Below are 10184 nucleotides of genomic sequence, written 5' to 3' on the forward strand. Positions count from 1 at the left end.
TTCAACACAGCCTAAAATTAAAATCAAAACAAATTAAATATTAAAAAACCATAATAATTATTTTATTTTTAATAATTACAAATTCATAAATTTAATTATTAAAAATTAAGCGAAACTTTTAAGCAAAAAAAACATTTATTACAACAAGTAGTTGATAAATTAATATTAAATTTTAAATATACAAAATTAAAATTAACATACAATGATTCTATAAATTAAGTAATTTAATTAAAGACAAAATTAAAGAGTGTACAAAGAAAGGCAGAAAAATTTTTAAAAATCGAATTGAAGAATTGCACACTAATGCGGAAAAACAAAACAAATAAGTACAAATACAAAGATTCAAACACAAACTCATTAAAAAAAAAATAAATTAAAGATTATTTTAAAAAAAATATATAAAAATGAAAAATTAATGTTATATTTATTAATATAGTCTTATATAACGGTTCTAATTACGTAATTTAGTATCAGCATTCAATTTTAACCAAATACCATTTTCCGGTTCCAATAATGTCATTGATGTTGTATCAATTTTTAATGGTATTTGAGTTTTATCACCAATATCAAAACTATATTTTCTTAATATACTTACTAAACCTATTTTAATAATTAACATTGCTAAACGTTGTCCAATACAAATACGTGGACCTTCACCAAATGGTAAATAACTATATGGATGACGTTTTGCAACAATTTCTGGTATAAAACGATCTGGATCAAATTTATTTGGATTCGGATATAATTCTGAATCATAATGTATACCTAAAACTGATATTAGTACATGTGTACCACGTGGAATTTTCGAACCATTTGGTAATTGATAACGTTCTTTTGCAATACGTTGTATTATTGGTATTGGTGGATGCATTCTTAAACTTTCTAATATAACACGTTCAAGTAATTGCATTCGTCCTAATGAATCATAATTTAATTTACCTTCAAATTGATTTAATATCTGTTCAATTTCCCAACGTAATTGTGTTTGTATACCACGATTTTGTGCTAATTGATATAGAACATATGACATTGTTATTGTACATGATTCATATGATGTATAAAAAAATATTATAATATTGGCAATTACTTCATCAAATGTTATTGCCAAACCATATTCATCGTTATGATCCATTAATTCTATCATTGTTTGTAATATATCATTTCTATGTAAATTGTTCTCTTTACGGAAACCGATTGTTTTATGTAACATTTGTTCAAAAAATTTCGTTGATTGTTTATCAAATATACAATAACCTAATTTTTTAGCTGTTTCTGGAAACATAATTGCCCAAAATTTTATAGCATTATGATATTTTGATGAATTCATTAATAATTTACGGCTAGCAATACAAAATTCAGAATTTGTATTACCAATACTATCACCATCGGTACCAAATAAACATGAACTTAATACATCAGCTGTATAACCTGTCATAATATCTTTTATATTACATTCATTACCTTGTAGATCAGATGTAATTAAATATTCTTCAAATTTTTCACCAACTTCAGATAATGTTTTAAATATTGTACGCATACGATTTGATGTAAAACCATTTAATAATTTTTGTTTCATATTACGCCATTCAGATCCAGATAAAAAATATATATTTTCTGTAATTGGATCATGTTTTAGATCAACATTTAAACCACGTTCATTGAATGTATTAAAATCATCAACTAAAATTAATTTAACAAAATCTGGATGCAATGCCAATAAATTTGGTTGTTTAAATAAATATATTCCAGCATATTGATCTTTCCCCTTCAATTTCTCATACAATTGATGACATTGTATACCAAAATGTTGACTTTTTGTTGGTAAATTAAAATTACCAAATGGAAATTTTGGTGTAACATACGGTACTTTCAATTTCTCCCATGTTCTATAACTATTTTTAAATAATAAATATGTAAATGTTATAAAACTAAGTACAGTTGTAGCGAGTATCACGATAAAATACATATTCACTTTATGATAGATTCAATGCGACTAAAAATTTTGTCACTTTAGTAGATTGATATGAAAAAAAAACCAAAATAAACAGAAAACACAAATAATAATATAAAAAATTAAAAAAAAAAAACGAAAAAAAAACAATGTTTTCAACTGGAATTCGGCAATTGTTTAAATTTTTATTTTCAACTGTAGAAAGCAAAAATTTTATTATTTAATTTGTGATAAAAATAAAGTTAACGGTAGCTGGTGGAAAGAATCCAACATTAATTTCCTCAAAGATTTATGACCAGTTTCGATTAAAACTTCCACTTATAATATTAACTGCAGTTATTTTAAGTCCACTAACGTTACAATTGCAAATTAATATTATACGTCACAACCTTACTGGACTGATTTATTATAAACATTGATGTCGGACATAGCCAAATGTCAGACATTCAGCCTGTTGTCGCTGAATTAACTTTAACTATTCTTCGGGGTAGTGTAGGACTGTCTTGAGAAGCTCAACGAATTGAGTAGATGCAACACTGTGCTGAATGACTGAATATGTGGGCGTGGAAGAAAATGAAACAACCAACCCGTAGGCGAAAAAGGGGCTGGGACAAGTCTTTTTGTCCCGGTTTCAGTGCACCTCCTGGAGGATTGTGTGGCCGTCACTAACAGAAAAAGGAAATACTGGAGAACTTTTCCGACGGAACTACAGTTACCCGGGCTTTCAAACTACTCGAATCCATTTATCAGAATCTTAAACTACAGATTATTAATTATTACGATTCTCACAAACTAAAATTATATCAATTATTCTATGGCAATAAAAAAAAAAAATATTATGTACTTACATACACATGTAACGTACATGTATACATAATAACATATACATACCCACGTACATTCAAAATAACACAACTGTGCATATAAGACAGATGAACTTTGTTAACATTATTAATAAAAAAAAAACATAAAAATAAAAATTATATCACAAAAAAATATTAAAAAAAAAAATATAAACAGATTTCATTTTTTTTTTTTCTTTTTTATAATTTCTTATATTTGTTTATCAAGTGTGACGATAACTTAAGTTGTAGACAACAAAATTTTAATTTCACACACCCCAAAACCAAAAATACATATACACTCTTTTATAATAGTTCATATTTTATACGATAAAAATCGAATTGAACCCTGATTAAAGCTCGCACGCTACACGCTTCCAGTAAATCATTTAATAATTTTTGATTGAAAATAATCTAGTTGATAAGTGCTAAAAAAATCATAAATTGCGAACCCATTTTCAATAATATATGCATTCTATATTAAGGGGATTGTAAAATTTTTCGTAAATTCGTCAAATTTTACTAATTTGATTATAGATATACTTAGTACTTGCAAAGATTTCAAAGGACTCCAACATGTAAGGTATAGAAATTTTTGACGAATTTTAACGAGCAGCTTAAGTACTCCTCTCTTCCATTTCTCTAATTCGCAAACTACTTTTATAGGTTCATACTCTTAAAAGCTTTCATATATTATTTTAATCAACAACTTTTCGGCATATTCTACATAAATCATTCCAGTGGCCCGTAGCACAAATATTAAATCCAACTGCAAAAAGTGTTACCATTATACACATAAGCACATAAATATCACTTTATTTATGTATTTGATTTCATATTAATAATTCGTCACGCTTAGATAGCTGTTATCTGTATAATATATGTACATATACGAAAAGATACACATCTGTCATTGTACACAATATGTATAAACTTGTATGTGTAGCTAAAATAAATATATAAAATTAGAGATGAAAATTTATAATTGAAATTGAAAATAAAAATCAGGGTTTTTAAAAAAAAAATTACTTTTTTAATGCTTTTCTATAGTTTGTCATCGATTTTTTCATGGTTTATTTAATAATTGAAAATGTTACAATTGGGTACTTACACATATAATACTATACACATTCATGTAAACAAAAATTTTGGAGTTTATTTTGAATATGTAGTATGAGGCTAGAATAGACGCGATTACAAGCTGTAGACGCTATTTGTTTTGATTTCAAATAAATATTTTAGTTAAATTTTTTATTTTCTGCGTTCGTTTTACACCATAGGAATTTAATTTTGAATGCAATTTACATTTAAATAGATGCCTAATTCTATTATATAGGAGTAACAAGTTAAATTAGACGCTTTATTGTAGAATCAACATTCTCAATTATACTTTTTAGATACAAACTTTTTCAATGGATCAAAATAGCGTAATTTGCAAAAAGGGAGTGTTTTACATACACCTGAAAGGAACGCTACAAAAATATAAAGTGAGCGAAAAAAAAATACTCGAAAAGATGTTTGTGTACCTAAATTAAAATGTAAATAATAATTTTTCTCACTATGATATGTATTAAATCTTGTTTTATTAGTAAATTTATTGGTTCTTTTATTATTAATTTTAGTTTTTATGCATTCCCACATATTAAGAATGCTACGTATACAAGATATCGATAATTTTAGGAACATGGATGGAGTGGACAAATGTAATATTTCAGGTAAACTCTAGAACTTCACTAGATCCCCAGCAAGCAATGATATTTAATTGTATCGTTTCGTTCTCTTCACAACAAATTAGATAGTTTTCATCTTCCAATATTTTACAAATAACAATGTAAAAAACTCTTCATCTTCCAATATTTTACAAATAACAATGGCACATTACTGAGAGAAAATTTCAAGTACTAAGTATACTAAAACCCAGACACCCTGCCAGTAACAGTGACACAGTTAAATAGCAATAATAAAGGAACCATGATTCTGAATTTAAAATTATAAGAAAAAACTATTGTTTTTTTCAAAGAATTTGAACCAATTTCCAAATTTATGAAAAAATTTTGAAACATCTGTTTTCGTACATCTATAAACAATTACGTATTGAACAAAGGCACTTGTTTTTTAGTATTTAACTTTATCATGAATTAAAATTTTATTAAATTTTAATTATCATTATTCACGCACAAGGTTATGAATATTATGCAATTGATAAAAAATTTATTTTTCTTATCAAAAGGAATTAGTATTTATATAAGTAGATTTAAAGCCCCTCAAAAAAAGAAAGTTTAAAAAAAAAAAATTTAAATATTTTTAATTATCAGTAAAAATTTTTAATCTTACAAATTAAAAAATGAATAGAAAATGAAAAACAAAAATCAATTAAGACATTTCAAGTACCGATAGTAGATGTTAGTCTTTTCGGTTTTAACTCTGCGCGCTCTTAGAATATCTAGCTCTAGCTAGTACAGAGTCCCTTACGTGTAATTAAATTCTGTATATTTTGAAATAGTTAAAAATTACCAGTAAGCGTTAAAATTCTTAAAATCAAAGCTTAAAGTGGACTTTTGTTAAAAATTCTAATGAATACCCTAGCCGTACAACAATAAAGGCCAGTGCAACACCCATTTTACCATTTATAGAGCTATCCATACTATTGTTCCCGAGTTGATCCTCACTCAGATTTCTCCTCTTCAACCGTCTGCTCCATTTCGTGATTCTTCATGTTGATGTTTGTTGGCCAAATCCTGGTTATGCCAAATTTTTTTGATGTGGTTATTCCAATCCTGCGTAGACCATTTAACACCCAGCTTAAATACCGTACTCGAGGTGTTAAACTCATTCCGCCTTTTTTTTCGACTGCGTAGTAATATTTGAGCAATTAATACTAGCAATGGATAGTAATAATGTACTAACATCAGGAATGAGTGTCTCTTCCCTCTTATGTTGGCATTGCATCATTTTTTTTGAAGACACAATAATTTCAACAATATTTTCAATAGTTAAGCATCTTAAGACTAAAATATGAGATGAAAGTCCTAGATTTAATGTAATACTTTCCAGAATAATTGCGATGACAGCCATAACCGTACATAATTCTCCTAAATATTTCACTTGTAGTCAAAATTAAACAGGAAAATTGTTTAAAAGATTTAAGAGCTTATATAAACCGCTTCATTCTGTTGAAATTAATGAAATAACCTACCATATTTTAAGATTATTACGTATATATTTTAACCTCAAAATTTAATTTAATTTGAATTTATGATATCAAAACCTAGGTACTATAATATATTGAACTTACATCTTTCAATTAGACACTCACCCACCTATGCGTGTATAATTATTATAAACAAATCCCAATATCATCCAAAAAATATTTTTATACCGTAAATTTCTTGTAGTAACCTTTTGTCATCAAGTAATTTTAAAAACAAATAAAAGTAGAACATAAAAAAACAAGAAATAAAATCATTCTCCGCAATTACCATAAATAAAACCTTTCTAAATTACCAAAATCAATCCTTTTCTATTGCTCAATAATTTAATTCTTCCTTTTTGATTGTATTTGTATGTAGCTATTCTAGAAAATTTTTCCAGAATCCTTTTATAAAATCATTTAATAAACTAACAAGAAACTCATATTATTTTTCTATTTTTTTTTATACTTTGAAATTTTTGGTGGCATACCAATTCAAACCGTACGAATTTCGGCACAATAGAATAGTACGAATAAACTCAAACCCTTACTAAACATACTCTTTCATCTTCTTCGTAAATAAACAGTTATAAATTTATTTCCATTCTTATTGTACTCACATAAACTATTCGTCGTATATTAATGGAGAAAAAATGAAACCTAAACAAGAAAAAAGTGAACAGAGATTATTGGTGAAAGAGAGGGAGGGGAGGATCGATGTATAAAGATATATGAGGGAAAAAATAGGCAAATAAAGGATCGTCTCTTTAAAAATGAAATTGTTATTTAAAGCACGTATATTCGCTCTGCAATGTTTGAGATAAAAAAAAAAAGAAAAATTAGAAAATAAATGAAAATAATTTTCTTTTCTCCTTTTTCTTTAATATAGTGGAAGGATTCAGAATTTCTTGTTAATTTTCTTTTTTTTGCGAATTCCCAGCAACATCATACATAAATGGTGTGTTTTATTGAAAAAAAAACAAGTCAGAAAGACAAGGACGAATACATTTTTGAAAACAAAATAAACAATAATGTAAGAGAACAGTAATAAGCTTGTATATGAAATGGAACAAGTAAGTAAAGAATGTGATAAATTGAAATAGTCAACTTCGTAGTTCGAACTTATTTAGATTTCAGCCAATTGACATGTTTGGAATAAATCGCTGAGTCCAGAAAGTACAGTTAGTAGAAGCCTTGTATTTAGAAAATTTTTTCTAAAGTTTCGTCGAAACCTTATAACAAAAGCATACCCAGTGATCATTCCCCGCGATTTGAAGCTCGTACTAAATAATTTTAATAATTCTTTAAATTTATGATTAAAAGGTGCTTTATTTGACAGTCGATGGGGCGAATATGTATAAGAAATCTTGACTCAATTTATTATACCCACAACATGCATTTATCCAACATTTTAAGCCTTGAGCTCACATCGTCTATTGCAAATTAATTCGGCCCTTTCGAATAAAATTGCAATCAGAGACTAATATTCATTCATATAGCAGTCCGGGAATAAGATGAGAACACTAACGTTAAGTTGTACTTACTTGATGCACGTTGCTTACTTCGTTCATTTTCACAAAACCAAAATGGACAATCAGTTGAAATTTGTGTGTAGAACATTTTTTCGAAATTTTCGTCTAAATCTGATAAGGAAAACCATACCCACTGACCATTCTCTGTTTCTTTGTTTTTTTTTTGTCGTTTTCTCCGAGAATGTGTTTATCCGTGTAAATATTTAAAGTTTTCTACGTGATTTTCTTTACAAACATTTTTTTTTTGGAGGCAAAGCCAGTATTATTTATACAAGTACAAGCGTGTGTGTGAGTATATAAAATGTCGTATACTTGTAGTTATAAATAAAGAGAAAAGCACAAATGTAATAACAATTTTTCTGGGTGGTTAAACAAAGGACTGCCACAAATTTTTTGGGAACCTTTGAAATTTTTGCCTTTTCTTATTATTTTTGTTTTTGATTTTAGTTTTTGAACCTTTTCAAGAGCTTTATTTTTCTAAATATTTATATATGGTGCGGTATAAGAAGTAGAATAGTCTAAATTGAACATAAAAATGGTCATGTACCTACATATACAAAAAATTTAACATTGTAACAGCAATAATGTAATGAGACACACTATAGTTAATGTGATAATGATAAATGAATTAAAGTGCTAGTAGGTATATCGTGTACATTAAGCAAATACAACCAAACCTAAATATTATGAAAGGTTGAAGATTGAAGAATGTTTAAAGAGGCAAATTGTCAATTACATAATCAAATAACAATAATAATCTTCATGTTAAATTATTAAGAATGCGATTAAATGAGATCATTTTACAATAATATGAAAATTTGTTTTTGAATTAGAATAAATTAAGAAAATAGGCTAGTTTTTGGGGGGTAGTTTTGAAGAGAAATAATTTCGTTTGTAGGAATAGAGTCCAACTATTTAATCATACTGATTTAAGTTACGTGACTTTCCAAACAACTGAATCGTATTTTATAGCAAACTAATTGTGACTTATAATTAAAGTTGAGGTCGGATAAGTTCCATGATCTTCATTTCCTAAATTATAAGTGATAATTTAAATGATCAAATGTAAATTATAATAATAACGATAATATCCTTTTTAAAAAGAATATTATTCAATTTTGCAAGTAATTTCTCGCATAGGATTAAATTTTTCTTATCCCATTTAAAGTAATACTATTCAAAAAAGCATTTGGAATTGAACATAGAAGTTATGAATTGAGCTATACAATGACATTAAACGAAATTGTTGAAAAATATTTTCGAAAATGTAGTATTAGATTGCGGCAATGTAAGGTTTCTCAGAATTTTGTTGCGTTCGGTAGAACTTTTGAAATTTGGAAATTCAAATAATAAAATTCCAAGTGTAAAAACGAGATATACTAAAAATTATTGTAGTATGAACTAACATGACGTACTAAGTGTACTTTAAAAACCTATGCATCACAATTAAATAATTTTTTAGTGGTTATTGAAATTTATTAAATACGGTGAGATCACACTTCCAAAGGTGAACTTTGTTTATCTGAATAGAAGACATGACTATTCACTGCAAGTCAGACTTCCTTCTTAATTGCTGTCATAAAAATGTGCGATTCCCTACAATGTTTTATATTTTATACTTCAAAAATTTATACTCCTGCAGGAGGTGGGTTGGCTGCTTCCTTCTCTTATTTAAGTGAAAATGATTCAGCTGTATGAGTATATAATATACAATATAATTCAAAATTCCCAATTTTTTCCTGAACTTTTGAAAATGTTACAAGTGTAAGAGTAAATCTATGAATTTCCTAATATTGGATTGCAATATTTACGGAAGCAAACTGAAAAACAAAAAAAAACTTTCCAAATCTTGCGTGAAAATATCGAAAAATTTTTATACAAACAAAAAAAATTTCTTTTTGGGAATGGGAAGAAAAAAACTTAATTAATAATTTTTCAGCCAACGTAATGATGAACAAAAAAATTATTAATATCACCCCAAACCTTAAAGGAAACAAGAAAATGAAAAGCAAAACAAAATGCATCAAGTAAGAGAAATTTAAGCTTAACACCAAATACTGTCGCAGGTGTTTTCAATTTCCTATTAATTACTTTTTTATTTTTAAGGATCATAAAAATTAGGAAGCTCTTTTCATAAAGACGTACAAAACACAATTTTTTTTTTCAATTTTGTTCCTTTAACCCGAAACTTAAATAGGTAATAAGGTCGCGAAATTAATTAAATATTAAATTTTAGAATTATGTTTTTAGTACACCAAATTGTTAGACTCAAATATTTTTACTACCGCATGATATTTTTTAAATACCGCATACTTTTGTTTTGAAATCAAATTTTGTTCACAAAATACGAGCAGTTCGTATTAACAAATTTCGGTTGATTCAATGATCAAATCAAAATTATTTAAACATGGTCTTTTCTTCTTAATGTCAAGAAAGGTAATTCAAAATCAATTTCCATCAATGGCAATTCAATTTATTCTCAATGACTAATTAATATGAAAACTAATTCCAGACAGAACCTACGTATTTAAGGTGACGAAAGTTCTTATTGAATGTCACTAGTTTTTTGAATTCATCAGGTGAGATAAGCTCGAGAGAATGCTGCGGGTTAAAATCTTTCACTTTAGTAGTGGGCTCCATGGGCTTTCAGTTTCAAATGGAATTTTCTT

The 10184-nt window shown here is 27.0% G+C and overlaps 1 protein-coding gene across 1 annotated transcript; it reads right to left on the reverse strand.

Annotated features, from left to right (window-relative positions):
- Positions 1 to 439: 439 nt before the first annotated feature.
- Positions 440 to 1966, reverse strand: LOC129616645 (probable cytochrome P450 6a13). Its single transcript, XM_055532276.1, has one exon. It carries the CDS (start codon positions 1964 to 1966, stop codon positions 452 to 454), a length of 1515 nt encoding a protein of 504 aa, XP_055388251.1. The 3' UTR covers positions 440 to 451.
- Positions 1967 to 10184: the final 8218 nt, after the last annotated feature.

Source organism: Condylostylus longicornis, unplaced genomic scaffold (genome assembly GCF_029603195.1).
Source record: "Condylostylus longicornis isolate FDR11 unplaced genomic scaffold, ASM2960319v2 ptg000259l, whole genome shotgun sequence".
Classification (NCBI taxonomy): domain Eukaryota; kingdom Metazoa; phylum Arthropoda; class Insecta; order Diptera; family Dolichopodidae; genus Condylostylus; species Condylostylus longicornis.